This window comes from Diadema antillarum, unplaced genomic scaffold (assembly GCF_040938485.1).
Source record: "Diadema antillarum isolate AM-2024a unplaced genomic scaffold, OU_Dant_1.0 scf00000028, whole genome shotgun sequence".
Taxonomy (NCBI): Eukaryota; Metazoa; Echinodermata; class Echinoidea; order Diadematoida; family Diadematidae; genus Diadema; species Diadema antillarum.
In genome coordinates this window covers 2,150,642-2,169,966 of record NW_027270917.1, presented here as the reverse complement: position 1 = coordinate 2,169,966, position 19,325 = coordinate 2,150,642, and the positions used below count along the sequence as shown (strand labels likewise).

The following is a 19,325-nucleotide window of genomic DNA, read 5'->3' as shown; positions in this document are numbered from 1 at the left end:
TAAAGACACTCAGAAAGAGCACTTCAAACCCTGAGGTTAGAACAGTCTCTATAATCTTAACACCATGAGTCATCAACTGCTACATTACGTGAACTGGTTTCAAAGTACATTGAGAGCAAAACATACTTTCCATTCTGATTCTTTCTTTTTCCTTTCAAAGCATAAGCAATTTCTTGGTGTTTTTTTTTTGTTTCGCATCAACCAATAAGCACATAACCAGCTACACTTGTACGTGCAACGCTGCACCTCATACACGCAATGTGTCTCAAAATTTGCGTATCTTAGGACACCTTGTGGCATAACATTTCAAAGTGCCATAATATGCCTTAAAGGCATATTGAATTAAACAAATATTCAACGTTTTATCAACTGTGCGATGGTTCAAATATCACATTTAGTGCAAGTTTAACCATTCTATTAAACTCTGCTTCGCATCGCTGAATAGAATGGTTAAACTTGCATGCTCATATAATATTTGGAACCATCACACTCATAAACACTGAATATTTGCATACCAGAATCTCACCTTGGAAGCGTCCCGATCAATGTTCAGAAGACAGGAATCTTTAGAGATGTTCATCTTGCACTGTAGAGGGAGAATGTCAGAAAAGATCTCATTCTAAGATTGTATTATGCATTTCTCTTATTTTCCAAAAAACACAGCTTCTCCAAATCTATAACCTCTTTTTCTGTTCTTTAATCATGGAATTCTCTTGATAACAGTACAAATGAAGCTGCAAGTTTTAATACTTTTACTTTAAATTAAAGAATATTCAACATAAATTCTCATGTACCAGAATGAGTCATATTTTTGTATACCCTAATTTCATGTCCCTTCTTTCTTCTAAATGAAAATCATTTATCATCTCAAAACACAAATCTTCTCTTTATACCTCAGTGAGCCCTTGCATCTTGTGCCTTGCAGGCATTACTATTGACCTTTCAACCCTTCTTCATTTGCCCCTTTTCCCCCGTTCTCCTTGGTCTCACCTTCTTTTTCCTTCTAATCTTTTTTTTTTTCCTCCAAGAGAGCTGCCTCTTCTTTGTTTATTAGTGTGTGTGTTTCTTTTTTTTAAGGTAATCTGCCTTTGATAGTTTTCTTTTTTACTGTAATTGGTCATGGTTTACAAGGGGACTGCAAATTACAAGCTCTGTTCTTTAGCAGCCCTCTCCCATTTTGCAACCATTTCGATTTGGCATAATCAGAAAGGTCAGAGTAATGGTATTTATTGCCAGTTCACAGTATTTTCATTTGCAACATTGTTGCACCAATTTTGTGCTGCGATACGCATGTTAACTTCTTGTTTTTGTTACTGGAAATGAAATGAATGAACTGAAATGAACTGCAGCTCAAATAAGCTTTATAGTTCTGACACCGCAACCTTGAGCAGAGGGGTACCACTAGTGAAATACTTCTTACACTTGAACTTGTGTGGATGCTACACACTGCTTGATATCTTTCTCGTAGAAAAAGTTAAATTTGGGAAATGCAGAACCTGATACTTCCTGTGTATCAAATTTTGTACAGCAGCTTGGGCAAGGCTACTTCTCTTCATCAATTTATATTTTGATGAAGATTGGTTGTAATGACACAAACTTTGAACCAAAGTCACCCAAACTCAGGGACGTCACATATTTTCAGTTGGACCAAATATCTTGCTTCCTTTCCAAGTTACTTGATAAACCATTCATGCGCTACAGCATTGACAAGCACGAATGAATTTTACCTCAAGGTGACTGTGGACGATGACCGATGACTTCCCAGTGACTGCGACCCCTGACCCCAGGATGGAGTTGATGACAATGGTGTCTCCCTTAAGCTGGGCACCTTCCTGTAAAAAAAAAAAAGTTAAAATATCAATGGAGCCAACTACATATCTATCATAATATGTTATTAACAGTTTGATGTACAGTAAGAGTAAACGACAGGATAAGAAAGAAAAGATAGAAGACAAAGAAAAACATAAATGTTTTGGAATGCCCCCCCCCCCAAAAAAAAAAAAAAAAAAAAATAGAGGAAACTACGCTTATCAAGTGTTTCATCTAGTACATATGTTATTGCAACAGCAAAAAATCAAATGTGAATTTAACAGCAACAACTACAACATCATTATGGCTATTCTGATGAACGGTAAAAACACATTACCTCTTGGAAGCTGTGAGTTGTATTTGACCAGGCGAAGTGACCTCCATCCTCTCCCTTCATCGGACAGCTGACCAGATGCTTCAGATGCTCCCCACCAGCAAGGGTCTGGTAGTTATGGCTACCATTCTCCAGGACAACTGGGTACAAGTAAAGAGTATAACACAAGGCACAAGAGATTCAGAGACACAGAGAAAACAAACCATCAAATACAGTTGTTGTGCACATATTCTATGTTCCCGCGCCTTTTAACTTTTTAAAGGGATGGTAGAGTATTGGTGGAGATGAGAATTGGGCTTTTAACTTTTTGCAAGATACCAAGAAAACACTTATGATATAGTACAGAACATACCATTTTAAGAGGAATTCAAAGTTTATTTGATGAAAATCGGGTTTGGAATGACTGAAACATCCAAAAACAAAGTAAAACAAAGCGATCGTAATAAAGTGTGGGTCCCACACTTTATTAGAATTGCTTTTTTTGGGATATCTCAGCCATTTCAAAACCAATTCTCATCAAATAAACATTGAATTCCTCATAGAATTACATGCTCTTTCATACTTTATAAGAGGTTTCTCATTATCTCACCAAAAAATGTGAGAAACCTGAAATTAGGTCTCAACCAAAACTATACGATCCCTTTAAGGGCGGTGAGTTGGCTCAGTCGGTAGCGCGTCTGCCTCACGATCCTAAGGACCCATGTATGAGAGAGCCACAACTCATGCACGTAAAAGATCATTGCAAAGAGCAGGGTGTTTAACCCGGTGAAGTAGTCTCACCTCACATCCAACTGGATCCCATGAAGACCAGCTTAGTGTAGCTGAATATGGGCTATCCAGCCATCTTATCACATGGAAATGAACAAACAAACAAAACAAACAAAAAACTCCAAGTGCTACTGGCGGTAGGTAGATTATTCCGAATACTCTATTTGCAAAATCAGCAAAAGCATGGTGCAGAAACTCAAATATTTAAGTTGTGTGGGATGGATGTTAATGCACTGAGAAAGTCACATCACTTTATCCAATTGATAATGGAGATTTCAAAGAATAATTCATGAGGGGCAACCGAGAAATTTATGTGGTTTTAGAAACCGTTCCACACACTGATATCACCGATACAAGAAAACTACTCTAAAGGCCCGGTCCCACTGGCCAATGGACACAAAATGTATGCAGAAAGGACACAGCGGACGAGCAAAATTTCGGGGATGGCTCCATCCGCTTTCATCCGCTCCAGAAATTGACAAAATTGGCGAAAATTGGCAAAAACAGAACGGAAAAAGAACGGACGTGGGTAGTATGTAGCGGTGATGTTAAATGGATGTTCATCGGAAGCCTAGCGGATGAAAGCAGATGGAAGTGGATGACAGCTCCGAAGGGGTTACCGGAGATAATTGCGAAACGGACGCATAGCGGAAAGAGCGGATGCAGAGCAGATGAAGCGGATGCATCATGTACGGCTAACGGAAACAAACGCTTTGTCCGTTCTGAATACTTTATTTACGAGATGCATACGCTTACATCCTTTCTATTTCTGTGCTATCAACGATGTATAGATGTTCCATGTACCATATCTTTCCTCCCTCTTTCCGTTTTGAGCTGCAGCGGATGTGAGTTGCGAGGATGCCCAGAGGATGCAGAGAGGATACAGCGGACGTTTAAGGGATGATAACGGACATACAACGTTTGTTGCTCATATGTTGCGGATTTACATCGTACACGGCGGAAAGTTCATCCATTCTAAAAGTTTTAAGCAGCTTAAAACTTTTTGCACGGATGAAATCACAGTGGACAGATGCTCGATGGATAGAGCGTATGAAACACGTATGCGATGAGTACACAGCGGATGCGTAGCGTTTTCCAATGGATGGCAAGATTTTTTTTTACGTTTTACATCCTCTTTGCATCCATAAGTGCAGTGGGACCGGACCTTAACATTTTACCCATTTCAATTTCGTCCTCAACCACAATATAATTCTTAGATGAGCACTGCACATACTCTCCAATTTAGTGACACAAGACAGGAAACAACAACAACAAAAACAACCACAACAACAACAACAACAACAACAACAAAAACAACAACAAAATGATGCATGAGCTCCAATGTCATGTTTCAAAACAATGAGAAACACAGATGATAATTCTATCCAGATGCAAGTTCAGGGAAGAGACTTTAGAGGATTTGAACTAAAGACATGTGCTCACATGTTTCGGGACATGGAAACGGGAACTTTGATAAGGTGTGTAAGTGTATGTCTATGTTGTCTGTTTGGGTAGGTGTACGTGGTATGCTTTTGCAGTGGGTGGATATGTGTCAGTGTTTTGGGTGCCCAGCCGCACACAGACGCTGTGGGTGTGGATATGTGTAGGGGTATGTACAGCCGCGGAGCTACTATAGTAGCCCTATGGTTCAGCTGTACACTTGTGATGTGGGCGTGTATGAGGCGTGGGTAGGTGCGGGTGTGTTTGTGTGTGTGTGCGTTTGTGCGTTTGTGTGTGTGTGTGTGTGTGTATGTGTGTGGGTGGGTGTGGGTTTGCGTGTATTGTTTTTGAGTGTTGGGTGGGTAGGGTCCCGAGCCATGCATGCTTTTTGCGTGTAATAAGACAAGTCATGTACATGTGCAGGGACCAAGTGCAATATTTTGATTATTACAATATGTGTACTTGCTGTATTTTGTTTAGTGTTATGTTACTTGTCTTTCAGTTATGTATACATATATTTTCCTTTACATGTGAAATTTTTAATGGAGACTGTTGTAAAGATTTTTATGCCATAGTGCATGACAATAAATGATCTGAATCTGAATCTGAATCTGAATCTGAATTACAATAACCTCAACAGCACTTCAATAAGAAACACTTGACTGGCTGTGGCTGTACAACCTTGCCTGTCTACTGAGACAAATCAACAAAATGAACAAAATATTGACACGATAGACTTTTTTGATGACCAGCTCTATAAGAAACTGATTTTGTGGGCAGCCCCCCTTTATCACCTGCTTTGAGTTTGATGCCCCGGAAGTGCTGCCAGAGGACACTCCTGGCGATCCTCTTTGTCCGCTGCTCTGTCTCAGAGACGGGGAGGCCGATGGCATTGTCATATGCCTTGCAACGTTCCCCCGAGATGAACTCCTCCTCCTCGCCGCTGGCAGTCATAGGGAGGATGAAGTCAAAGAAGAGGGACAGCTGGCGATGAGAGAAATCAGGACACACGAAAGAGGAAGTCAAGTAAAGAGAGAATGTTAACAAAACGGAAATAGACATTGACAGACATAGAGAAAAAGACAATTTGACATAAATAAAGCTAGAACAGGGAACATGCATGCAAACTAGAGGATCATTTGGGAGAGAAGGAGTATCAGAAACAGAGACTGGGAGAGACAGAGAGAGAGATAGAAATAAAGAGGTAAAGACACAGAGATATACAATGAGATACAACAAGCAAAATAACCGAATCTACACACACTTTTTTAAAAGTGGAAATTTTCGTGGTTTGAAAATTAATTGCACATCCGCGCAACATTAAAACTAGTGTGAAAATATGCACAAATATTCTTGCTTGCAATGATATTTAATGACATTTTGTCATTCTAATGCTGCAGAATCAAAGACATGCAAATTTCATTTTACCCAAGACAGGGCATGAAAAATTATTCATGTAAGAATTTCCACATTGACAGTGTAAAATAGTGAGCATCTAAATTCACATCATTTATCTATTAAATGGGAGATGATACCACTGCTTGTCTTACATTAGGAATCCCATTTCAGTTTCATGGCATGAGGTGTATCAATATTTGGACCAGACATAAAACAAGACAGTGCAATACAAGTTTGTTTTCCCAAGCTTTACAAAAATTTTGACTTCTTAATGTACAGTGCCGACCGCGGGAAACGTCACGAAAACCCCTAGGGCAAATGCGGGAAGCCCTTTCGTCCGGGCGTACTAGGTAATACGCGGGCGTTTGGACGCGTACAGACGAGGGAAGTCGCCCGCACTTTCACGCTCGTCTAAACACCCGCATTTGCCCGAGCGCTCCAGCGCGGAATTAATGATATGAAAATCAAACTCTCCCGTCAACCATCGGCTACATGAAGGAAATTAGCTGAAATCGATCCGCGAAAATCTTTTGAAAAGTATCAGTAATTTGCCGGATGTTTGCTTTTACGTTCGAAAGTAAAATAATAACCATAACATTCAGCTCCCGAATATGCTAAAGCAAATGTCGAATGATCCCTTTGACGTTTGGAAATGAATAACAATAATACTCCGTACGATGATTAAATAAATGTCGGATGTTTTCTTTTACTTTCGGAAGTAAATAGCAATAACATTCATCTCCGGAAGATGCTAAAATAAATGTCGGATCTTTGCTTTGACGTTCGGAAATGAATAACAATAATATTCAACTCTGTACGATGATAAAAATAAATGCCGGATGTTTGCTTTTACGTTCAAAAGTAAATAACAATAACATTCAGCTCCGGAAGATGCTAAAATAAATGTCGGATCTTTGCTTTGACGTTCGGAAATGAATAACAATAATATTCAACTCTGTACGGTGATAAAAATAAATGCCGGATGTTTGCTTTTACGTTCAAAAGTAAATAACAATAACATTCAGCTCCGGAAGATGCTAAAATAAATGTCGGATCTTTGCTTTGACGTTCGGAAATGAATAACAATAATATTCAACTCTGTACGATGATAAAAATAAATGCCGGATGTTTGCTTTTACGTTCAAAAGTAAATAACAATAACATTCAGCTCCGGAAGATGCTAAAATAAATGTCGGATCTTTGCTTTGACGTTCGGAAATGAATAACAATAATATTCAACTCTGTACGATGATAAAAATAAATGCCGGATGTTTGCTTTTACGTTCTAAAGTAAATAACAATAACATTCAGCTCCGGAAGATGCTAAAATAAATGTCGGATCTTTGCTTTGACGTTCGGAAATGAATAACAATAATATTCAACTCTGTACGATGATAAAAATAAATGCCGGATGTTTGCTTTTACGTTCAAAAGTAAATAACAATAACATTCAGCTCCGGAAGATGCTAAAATAAATGTCGAATGATCCCTTTGATGTTCGGAAATTAATAACACTAATATTCAACTCCGTATGATGATTAAACAGATGTCGGGTGTTTGCTTTTACTTTCGAAAGTAAATAGCAATAACATTTGGCTCCGGAAGATGCCCAGAAAATGGCAGATGATTGCTTTTTACGTTTGGAGGTGAATAGCAGTAACAGTCTGCTCCATATAATAAAATAAATGTCGGATATTTGCTATTACATTTCGAAATGAAGAACAGTAACATTCAGCTGCGTTTGATGGTAAAGTAAATGTCTGATGTCTGCCTTGACGTTCAAAATGAAAAAACAGTAACATTCGGCTCCGTACGATGCTAAAATGATTGTCGGATGTTTGCTTTTAAATTTGGAAATGAATAACGGTAATGTTCTGCTCCGAACGATGCTAAAATAAATAACAGATTGTTGCTTTTACATTTGGAACTGATTAACGGTATCAATCGGCTCAGTTAGATGCTAAAATAAATAGCGGATGTTTGCTTTCACGTTTGGAAATGAAAAAGGATAACATTCAGCTCCGTAAGATGCTAAAATGAATATCGGTTGTTTGCTTTAACATTTGAAAATGATTAACGGTAACATTCGGCTCCGTAAGGTGTCAAAATACTAGTAAATGTTGGATGATTGCTTTTGCGATCAGAAATGAATAACGGTAACTTTAGCCTCTTTACAATGCTAAAACAAATGTCGGATAAATCAGATAATTTTGCTTAACATTCGACGTCGTGCGATACCAAGTTGATTGCATAAACCTTCGACACTTCGTTGCTGCTCAATTTTATTTGATCTCGACATTATGGACGCTATACCTATTTGATTTAATTGTCCTTATTTTATCAACTTTCGACATCAGCCGCTACTTTATAGTTTTCTCGATCACTAACGTCGGACGGTATGACCTAATCAACTTTGGACATTGGTCGCTATTTAATAATTTCATCAACCTTACACATCGGTAGCTATTATTCCGATGTTCGTTATTCCGAAGGCTCTCTAGTCCGAAGATTCGTTATTCAGAAGGTATATTGTTCCGTTAATTTCATTTTCGGATTCATGAATCTTCAGAATAACGAACCTTCGGAATAACGCCACAAACGTTCGAATTAACGAACCTGTAGGTTTAGGGAATTTGTGTGTTTCGAATTTAACGACCCTTCGGAATTACGAACCTTCGGAATATTACGAACAGCACCCATCCGATTATCAACCTTCGACATCGATCGCTGCTTACTGATTTTATCAACCTTCGACGTCGACCGTAAATAACGTATTTGATTGACACTTTCGACGTCGATCGCTGCACATTAGATTAGCAAACCGTCGAAGTGTCGATCGCTGCCTATTTATTTACTGGTTCCCCAATTTCTGACTTAGTTACTGATTTAATCTACCTTCAACATCGGTCGGTCATTATATTGTAAGTGGCCACTTATTGTCTCGAGCTTGATATTTCCCAATGGCGTCCACGTCTACACACACACACATAAAAAGAAAGAAAAAGATCTGAGTCTTAAAGGTCTAACGAGGCGTGAAAGTCCTTGTGTGATGCTTTTAATTGTGTCATTCACAATAGTGTCACGGTCCCTAAGATGGATGAAAGAGGCGCAGATCTTAAGAAGCCACTTGAGTTGAAGTTTAACACCGTCTGTCTATTCTTAAAGTACACGATTTGTAGGGGAAAAAAAAAAGACAAAGAGAGGGAGAAAACAAAGAAAACGTAGGAGAGAGAGAAGGGTATGGCGAAACCACCAGAGTGGCATTATGTAATCAACAAAGCTGCGTTTAACTTCACTCGAGTCCCCGAGAAGTGGTACTACACGTGCATGCATAATGTTTATCTTGGATACATGTACTGTAGGTACCTTTCTCTCCTTTCATGATAAATTGTTTATACGTATCACATAACTATGTCAATGCATGTTTACGTCGCAATTTGTCCAATCGGGGTTTTCCCTCTTTAAGGAGTGCTTGCTTTCCAAGAAAAAAAAAGAAGGATGAAATTAATGATTATGAGCAAAACTGAATGCATTTAAGCAGCGGAATCGCGCTACATCAATAGCACTCCAAAATCTTCGAGTGATCCCGGAGGTCACTCCGAGTGAAAATGAACATTTTCACTCAAAATTCACTCCAATTTCACTCTAAATTGACTCCGTTTTAAATGTATCCACCCCTTCAAGTGTGAATGTTTTCATTTTTTTTTTAGAGAGAGAAAGAGAGAGAGAGAGAGAGAGTAGGCCTACTGTGCATTGGAATACGAATCTCTGCTGTGCAGCGATATTATGATCGCTATAAAAACGATCAGTTCGATGAGCAAAGCACGTGCTTGCCCTGCCAGCAGTGAGTGCGCCATGTGGTTCCAACATACTCATCTTGTGTGCCCAGCGTGTTTTTATCACAGAACTCTTGTGTGTAGAGTTCTGTCGTTTTTACGTTATGGTCAATTCATGACGTGTGAGTGCTTCGACTTGACGCCTGTGAGATTGACAGGTGCCGTTTACGAGAATCCTGTCAGTAGTGACTATCAATCCCAAAATCAGTTGCTATATAATAATCAGACTAATTACTTAAATGTAGAGTTACATGTAGTTACATTATTTCGAATGACAATGCGCACATCCCCTTTATCATCACACTTTTGATACGGCGGACAGAAGGCCGTTAAATTTCATTTCAATGATTCGATACAATCATAGCTTTTAAAAGGTCCAATTAAACAAATTGGATATGAAATCACGGTTACAGCTCGTTATTCCGAAGGTTCGTTAGTAAGGTTCTTTAGTCCGAAGGTTTGTTAATCCGAAAATGAAATAAGGTTCGTTATTCCGAAGGTTCGTTAATCCGAAAATGAAACAAAGCTCGACTTACTTCGAAGGTTCGTTACGGACCCTATATCATTTCGGATCCTATATCATTTCGGATCAACGAACCTTCGAGATAACGAACCCTATTTCATTTTCGGATTAACGAACCTTCGGAATGACGAACCATATGTCATTTTTGGATTAACGAACCTTCGAAATAACGCCGCAAATGTTCGAATTAACGAACCTTTTTTCGTTTTCGGATTAACGAACCTCTATGGTTTAGGGAATTTATGTGTTTCGGATAAACGAACCTTCGGAATAACGAACCTTCGGAATAACGAACAGCACCCGAAATCACAACGTCTTTATCTTGTTAAGATATAAGACAAAAAAAAAAAGGTCCCTCAGTTCATGAACTTGCAATGTTTCTTTATTGCGTGTGTTTCTAGCTTGTATTTGGCACTCACGGAATGAATGCGCGTACAGTATATGGTAGGCTACATACTCGTGCTCTTGTTGTTGCTGAACATTTCCCCTTCACAGTGATTGTGTGGCATGATCGTTCAGTATGTTCAGATGGTGTTAGTGCGTTGATTAAAATGTTACCACAATAGATGCACGTGTGCTATAACAACGATCTGAGGTCTTTGCTACGCGCTGCTTTCTTGTTTACAAACATTGAATCTTGGTGAACTTAATTCACTATCGTCCCCATGCTAACATGCAAAAGAAGAAAACGCTTTTGTTCTTGTTTATGTGTACCATGCAGTGAACAGAAGGTAGACCTGTAAACTGTGCCGCTAGGCCCTAGCTGTAGTTTGCACTTTGACGGATTGTCACTGCCCGTCTACTATTCGAAGCGAAATGAAAATCAAACTAGAGATCTCGTGCTGTATTCTCGTACTGTGTACTATATACCATATTTAAAATGCAATTTGTGGTAGTACTTGTCAACGCTGTGTTTTTGGCTCAAACTTTTCTCTCTCAAACTTACTTGGTTACGCAGGGGCGGATCCAGGGAGGACCGCAACCGGCGCCCGCCCCCCCCCCCCCCCTTTATTTATTTTTTGTTGTTGTTGTTGTTGAAACAAAAGAAATGTAAAAAAAAAAAAAAATGGGGGAGGGGTGCGTGCGCCCCCCCTTTAATTTTGTAAACGCGCCCCACTTTACGGAATTCCTGGATCCGCCCCTGTTACGGGATAATACCTATCAGAATTGTGATTTTGGTGCAAGCTGCATGGCAGTATTGATTTTGAGACACTTCTATGGTCCGTCAGCACCTGATTCTCTTTATGTGACGATGTGCACGTGAAAAGCATTCAAACTTTCCCATGTTTTTGCTCTTGCGTTAAAGGCGTATTAATTCACCACGTACATGAAACAAAACCCCCATAGTTCTGAAATGTGAGTTATAGGGATAGAAACAACCGCTGGAAAAAAAAAAATTGAATCCGTATGATCGAAAATACAGTACACTATGTGAACGGTTACAGTTTGCTATTCCGAAGGTTCGTTAATCCGAAAATATGAGGTTTGTAACTTGTTATTCCAAAGGTTCATTTATCAAAAAATGAAATAAGGTTCGTTATGCCGAAGGTTCGTTAATCCGAAAATGAAACAAAGGTCCTAATTCCGAAGGTTCTTTACAATCTATAAGAGAAATACTGATATCTCCTTATATTCTAGGCTTTATTACAAAAAATTATGTAGGATGCTTTGCACAACGGACCTATTATGCATCACATGTGATATCTAAAAAATCTTTTAAATCACTGCTCCCAAAGGTAAACATATGACCTTTGTGTATCTACTCGTTTGTGTGTATGTGTGTGCGTGTGTGTGTGTGGGGGGGAATAGTTTCCTCCTTCTTCTTTTTTGTTAGAGTTTATCTTAGTTGATCTTGATACAGTGTACCTCTTTCGGTGCGCCCTTTCTCTTGTTATGTCACTTCATCTGTTTCTACATTTTGAAGCAAAGTAATTTGTTCAAGCATTGTGTATGTCCTCGTAACCGTAATGTGTCATTTTGCTGCGATGAGTTGGTTCTAGTAGGCCCTATTATCGCTGTGAGATGTAATTTTTGTAATAACGTGTTGAGAATAACAGATTTTTGTTTCTGAACGAAAGGAAAATGACGGAATTGTTTTGATAACCAATGTGGATGACGTGTTGAGAATTCTGATTCCTGTTTCTGAACGAAAGGAAAATGACGGAATTATTATTTTGATAACCAATGTGGATGACTACCTTCTATAAGTGATTTTGGTGTGAAAAGAGAGTTTGCTCAAAGAAACGCTTCTCATGAATGGTCAACGAAAGAAAATACATCATACAATGCAACGTGACTCGCGTGCATTTAGCAAACGAAATGTCTAGACCTTTAAGTTCAAGTAAAATGCATAAAACACAGAATAAGAAAGCAGACAAACTAACAAATATGGAATTAATGACCGCAGACGTAACGTAGGAAAACCTGACACCTATGCTTGAAGAAATTCCCACAAAAGCAGAGCGCAAGATAAAAGAATACATGTGCGTAGTCCATACAGGTCGTGATGCGCTCGGTCGAAATGCGTATGTCGCAGTAAACGAAATTTTAGGCATGTCTACACATGTATATATAAATACTTGAATTCTACATACATTGTATAGTTTTATCTTTACAATAATATATAAAACAACCCCTTTCCGCATCCCTAGAAGTCATAAAAGAAGAAAAAAAAAAGAAAATCGCCCTTAAAGTTCAGGTTATGTTCAAGCTCACAACCCGTTCCCCCCCCCCCCCCCCATGATGCAACAGTCCTGCTTAGCGACGGCGTTAACGCTTCATCGCACACACATAAATGGCGACAGCTTGGGTGTGTGAGAAAATTCATTCTTAAATGGATGCACCCCCATGGCACTCAGGATTATCACTGACCCTCCTATGCCTTTTGTCTATCCACCCTCCTGCTTTAATCCCCCTCCCTTCACCTGTTGGCCTCCTTGCCCATGACCGCCCATCCTCTCCTTTTGTTTTCTTTGTTCCGTGTCCCTAGCCTGTCCCTGACTGTTCGTGTTGTGTGAACTTCTTTATAATGTGATCGCTTTCCCTGCCTGATTATCATTTTGCCTCTGACGAAGATTCTTCTGGAATCAAAAGCTCAGGCCCCTTAGAGTATAGACTCCATTTTACTCCTTTGGCACGCCACTGATATTCGATAAGCAGTTTTCAGCATTTTTGTGTTTGTTTGTTTTGTTTTTGTTTTGTTTTGTTTTGTTTTGTTTTTGCTACAGATAATTAGCCAATCACAAGACAGATATAATTCGATTCTAACCAATACCAAAATACGGTTGCCTGAATGTAAACTTTGGTGTGTTTGTGTTGTGTGTCGGCTGCAGTGTAGTTTGAAACAACAGAAACAGAAAAAAAGAAAGAGGCACGCAATGTGTGCTATATACGAAAAGCCTCATTTACCGAGAAAGTTGATCGCTTCCATTCTCCTCCCATGGCATGTTGTTGTCAATGGAAGCTAAAGAGAATGCTTTTAGCAAGTATACCAGTACCTAAAGAGGACCTGAGGAACCCGTTGTTTTGAATGCTGTGCTCGGTACGAGTTCAAAACGCAGTCGAAGTTATCAGAATGCCATTATAATAGAACTGATAGCTCTATAGAAAACTTGTTTAGGTCAGTAAAGGTTGCTGTAATGCAATCTTTGTGGAATTGACTCATTACATCTGAGCATTTTGAAAAACGTGTAGAGTACTTTCGTTTTGCATATAAATGTTAAGAAATAGTTTGAACTATGAAAATAAAAAAGTATGGTTACTTCAACGATGTTGAATAGTTCGATTAGCCGTGATGCATAAAGTGAATTCATGAATTCATCTGACTAATCCTTACCGATTGATGATCACTTCTATAAGCCAACAGTTAAGCTGAACTGCTTTGGAGTGATAAGACAGGTAAACGATGAAAACTTGGTACATGTTGTATGCTATTATAATTATTATAAAATCCTGTAGCCAGAACTATTTTACGATCATCTTTAACCTTTCAGAAAGTTCCAGTTTTCAACTTAAATAGTAGCGATAGCTAGTAAGAGTAAATTAGCATCCCTCTGACTATTTTTGGTCAATATGCATACTCTTAACCCTATTCTAACTGGGTGGGGGGGGGGGGGTCAAATGGGTCAAATTGACCCCCCCCCACGTTTCGCGTCACGATTCTGCAACGCGCAAAGATTTTGCCGCGTCGTTTCACAACTTTTTTCATTGAAGTCTTCCGCATATTTTGAGACCAAATTTGCGACGTCTGAGTACACCGTTCTGAAGTTACGTAATGTTATGCAAATGCATGTCAACCAGAAAACAGCTCAAATTCATGATATCGTGTGCAAATTGAATGTAAATTGTGTTTTTGGGGTTAAATTGATATAAATTATAGTATTTCATCTTTGAACCATTGAAATTAATCAATTCTATATAGTGTAGATAAGCCTGAAAAAGTGCCTGCAACAAATTTTGAAAAACAACAGAAAACACAAGGTCGAACAATCAATGAAATACATAAGAAATTAACAAAACAATAATAGAAAGGCAATATTTTTCTATTGTATGACCATGTAATCTTGTAGTTGACATCCAGCTCTATCTTCAGGAAAAATTTCGCAGCGATCGCGCGATCGGTGGCCGAGATCTGAAGGGGGGGGGGGGGGTCACCCCCAGTAAAAAACTCCTCCCAGTTAGAATAGGGTTAAGCCAGCTGGACAGAGCGATCAATGGGCGCGATTATCACCACGCGTGGTTAACCTAAACAATGCTCGGCCAGCTTGTTCGGTTTCAGTGTTGTTTATTTCCCCCTTTTAAAAACGAAGGTTCCTTAGTCCAGCCATTGTTTTCGCTTCCTGCTCAAGACATTGAACAGTTCAGCAAAGCTGAAGTTTAGATCACTAATGATAATAGGACTTAGATCACAGCCGAAAGTGCGCTCCTTCATTACTCTAGAATGAGAAAGAATACCCTGTCTGTGTTCAAAGTTGGGTTACGGACGATGAAAAAAAAAAAAAGGTTTGAATCATGAATTGTCGGATGACGTCGGCAGATTGATGATATAAATATTAGCGTATCATGGGAAAGATTAAGTAATGATGAGCCCAATGATATCGCAGGGCTCCAAACTAATTTTTATTTTTGACCACCAAAATCATTGATTTCTATTTTTTTTTTTTTTGGTGGCCAAAAAAATCAAGAAAAACATAGGAAAAACTAAATCGGTCCTACTAAAAACAATTATTAAGCATTACTGACGTGACAGGTACCCATGTCTAAAATAAATGAATACAAAAGTAGATCATCTCAATCACCATTATTCTGAATTCTAAGATTTAGCAAATAGGCTTATAGATAATTATAAAAGTTGATGCCTATGCTATTAGGTGGTCATAGCTTACTTTTGGGATGAGAAAGTGGGAGCATTTCCAGATTGTTTGTTTTAGCATTGTAAAGAGCCGAAAGTTACCGCTATTCATTTCTGATTGTAAAAGCAATCATCCAACATTTACTATAGTATGTTAGAACCTTACGGAGCCGAATATTACCGTTAATCATTTTCAAATACACTGTATAAAAGCAAACAACCGACATTCATTTTAGCATCTTATGGAGCTTAATGTTACCCTTATTGATTTCCTAATGTGAAGCAAACATCCTCTATTTATTTAAGCATCATACTGAGCCTATGTATACCATTAATCATTTTCAAATGTGAAAGCAATAATCTGTTATTTATGTTAGCATTGTACCAGAGCTGCCAACCGTTCCGAAAAATTCGTATACGAAAAATCGAAGGGAATACGACAATATGAAAACGTCCTTAGAAAGTACGAATTCACAGTGGGGCAAAATAATGGGTAAAAATATAGCAAACGCACGTCGCATGTGCCATGTTATCTGTATTCAGCTGGGATATCGATGCAACGCGTACGCACCGTATGTGGAAAGCGCTGAATAGAAAAATGTGCGCACACGCATATCGCTGCTTGCGTACTGTGTACACCGAACAGAACTTCGCGCGCGTGAATCCCTGTCGCCTACGGACCCTGGATGTTTACATGGATCGCCGTGGTATCCCAATTAGCCAGCTGCCACTACAGTACCGTATGAGGCGGGGTGAAAGCGTCCCGTTGTGCAATGTCTGCTTCTTTTTCTCTTCTTTTCATCCTCTTGTCCCTTGCCTCCCAAGTACGAAATGATTTTTAGAGTGTTTCTGTTTTTTTTTATAACGCTATTGCATCATTTTCTGCGAGGAAGTTGTAGAGGTGAGTTTCTGTTCGTGTATTGATGACTGATGTGCACTGCCCTCTGCAGTATATGTGCAGGTGAAAAGCGTTCGAACTTTCTTTCCAGAGTATCGTGGAAACTCGATTATTTCTAGGCCTATTAAAGGAGATCTCATATAACAGAATACTTATAACAAACTATTTTCCCGTCAAAATGAATCAATTTCCTTTGTTTTGTATCGTTTATTGACTTGATCCCATAGGATCTCGTCGCAATACCGAGTTTTATATGTGTGTTTATTTTCGCGTAGCTTTCGGTGCTGCAAAACTTTTGCTAGGGCCTAAGCTTACTACTAAACTTCGTTTTATTTCCGTCGTTTCTCACACCTCGTTTAGTACGATTTCTTACATTTTATATCACTTTATCTGTTCCCTTTATACTTTGAAGTATTTAAACGTAATTCTCTTAGTGTCTCGCACTGTTATTTTCGTAACGGCGATTTCTCCGCTTCGCTGCAATCGAAGCGACGGAGTTTGATCCCAGTCGCTTCGATGTGCTATTTGCTGTCTTTTCTAAATGTTTGTGTTGTTGGGAGGTGTTGATACTTTGTATTTATTATTGAGTTTCCTAGGTATTTATCTCGAGGGATTATGCGTGTTTCTTAATGTTGATCATAGGAAAAGGCTAAAATGATCTTGAGTGATGTCTGATAGTGATGATAACTATGCTGGTGACTGGTGTAAAAAGACGGCTTCCTGTGAATGCTCAGCGTACGTGACGTTTGTTTTATTTCCCTTTCCCTCTAGTCTTCTTTCCCCCTTACTCTTCTTTCCCCTCTCAAGAATGATTAAAAAAAAAGAAATTACGTACACCTCACAACAAAACGAACCATGTGCTATAGCAACTTTCGTAAAGTTAAATCTAAATGTTCAATATCAGCAAAGAATAAGGCGAAAACACGAATGACAATAAATAAAAGCGAAGAGATTGTGTATGCAGTCTCTTCGGCTCGAAGAAACTTGACACCCCACCCCTCTCCCTTGTGGAAATTTCCACAAAAGCAGGTGCCACACCCAGGTGCGTGCCAGACGAAAGAATGCGCGCATTGGAATAAACAGCGTGTAAGTATCCTGGAAATATCGATCGAAGAACCAGCTCATTAGTTGAATTAAAGGAAAAATTCCAAAGATATCATGGTTCTATGTCTATAGCCTTTCTTTTGGCGCATAGTAGGGAACATCGAAGAGTCGATTATAGTGTACTTGATCGAATATCTAATGTTCCCTGAACAATAACAAAAGGATTGATTATTTAGTCAATTAAAAATGCAATCACAGAAATACATGAAAGGTCTCGTATGCCCAGACAAATTCACTACGAGAAGGTCCAATGAGATGCAGTCATCACCTGGTTAGACAGCAAAATACAACGTGTAATGACAATTTCAGTTCACGCGCATCAAAACTGCTTATTACTTTTCAAAGTTTTGGCTATCAACATTCTTTCGTGGGTGTATTTTGTTTGTTTGTTTGTTTGTTTTGTGTGTTTTTCCCTCGTGAAAGACGTAATGATTTCTTCATATCGAACGTAAATTGCATGTTTACCGTAAACAAGCCATTCAGCTCAGCTCAGCTATGGCGCATTCGATCCATCGAACTTGCAGTAACCTCTTATAGGCAGGAGCACATGGCGCATTCATTTAAACTTGAAAATGAAGCCACGTGTTTGCACCACATCGGCGCTTCCACACACAGCGCGGCATTTTGCGATCGTCGTTATAGCAGACTTTCCGATTCCAGTCAGGGGAAAAGGAATTGGAATACTTCGAAAAATATTGATGTTTAAAATCCAATAAAATGAAAAAAGCCTGAAAACAACGCATGATTATGTTTTGATAGTACATAATTGGAAACACAGAACAGAGTTTTGCATCCGCTCACACAGAAGCTCTCTTGAGAAGATCAAGCATTCCCCGTCCCCTGCTAGAAAATGGAAGCTTCCATAATCAGCCCAGAAAGATTTTGGAGGTAATGCACTTGTACACATTGCGAGAAAGCAATCAATCAACGCTGAACATTGCGTAGTTTAGAATCTTTATCGTGCTGGTGACCAGCTGGATGCTTCGGCATGTGTCATAACGTTATGTTTAGAGCCTGTAGGCCTCATAGCAAAAAGAGGGAGATTGAAAAAAATACGAATTCTGGTGGAAAATACGAATTTTGGAGCTGCTGAGTACTAATTTGTGCTTCGAAAGGTTGGCAGCTCTGTCGTATACGGAGCAGAATTTAACAGTTAGTCATTTCCAAATATAAAAGCAAACATCCGACATCTATTTTATCATCGTACGGAGCCGAATGTCACTGTTGTCCACTTGCGAAAGTGAAATGAGTCATCTGACAATTATTTCATCATATCGTACGGGGCCGAATTTTGAACGTCAAGGCAGACATCAGACAGTTTTGTGTGTGTGTGTGTGTTTTGTTTTGTTTTTGTTTTGTTTTTTACCATCAAACGCAGCCAAATGTTACTATTCATTTCGAAATGTAATACACATGTAGCAAATATCCGACATTTATTTTAGCATAGTACGGAACAGAATGTAACTGCTATTCACTTCCAAACGTAAAAGCAATCATGTGACATTAATCATTTTGGCATCTTCCGGAGCCGAATGTTATTGCTATTTATTTGCGAAAGTACATAGCAATATAAATTATAAGCAAGCATCCGACATTTATTTAAACATCGTACGGAGTTGAATATTATTATCATTCATTTCCGAAAGTCGAAGGGAGCTGATTGTTATTGTTATATTTCGAACGTAAAACCGAATATCAGACATTTATTTTATCATCGTATATACGGAGTTATTTTGGTTATTCATTTCCGAACGTCACAACAAACATGCGTTATTTATTTTAGCATCTTCCGGAGCTGAATGTTATTGCTATTTACTCTTGAACATAAAAGCAAACATCAGACATTTATGTTATCATATACACGG

General features: G+C 38.8%; 1 protein-coding gene across 1 annotated transcript in view; it reads right to left on the bottom strand.

The window, feature by feature from the left end:
- The window catches only part of LOC139737133 (L-fucose kinase-like), a 63,836-nt gene that overhangs the window by 26,157 nt on the left and 18,354 nt on the right, over window positions 1-19,325 (bottom strand). The window contains exons 8-11 of the mRNA XM_071647814.1: window positions 5,146-5,335; window positions 2,147-2,283; window positions 1,728-1,832; window positions 527-586 (exon numbers count right to left, since the gene is read on the bottom strand). Of these exons, the coding sequence (XP_071503915.1) occupies window positions 527-586; window positions 1,728-1,832; window positions 2,147-2,283; window positions 5,146-5,335 (492 nt within the window). The remainder of the gene's footprint in view (window positions 1-526; window positions 587-1,727; window positions 1,833-2,146; window positions 2,284-5,145; window positions 5,336-19,325) is intronic.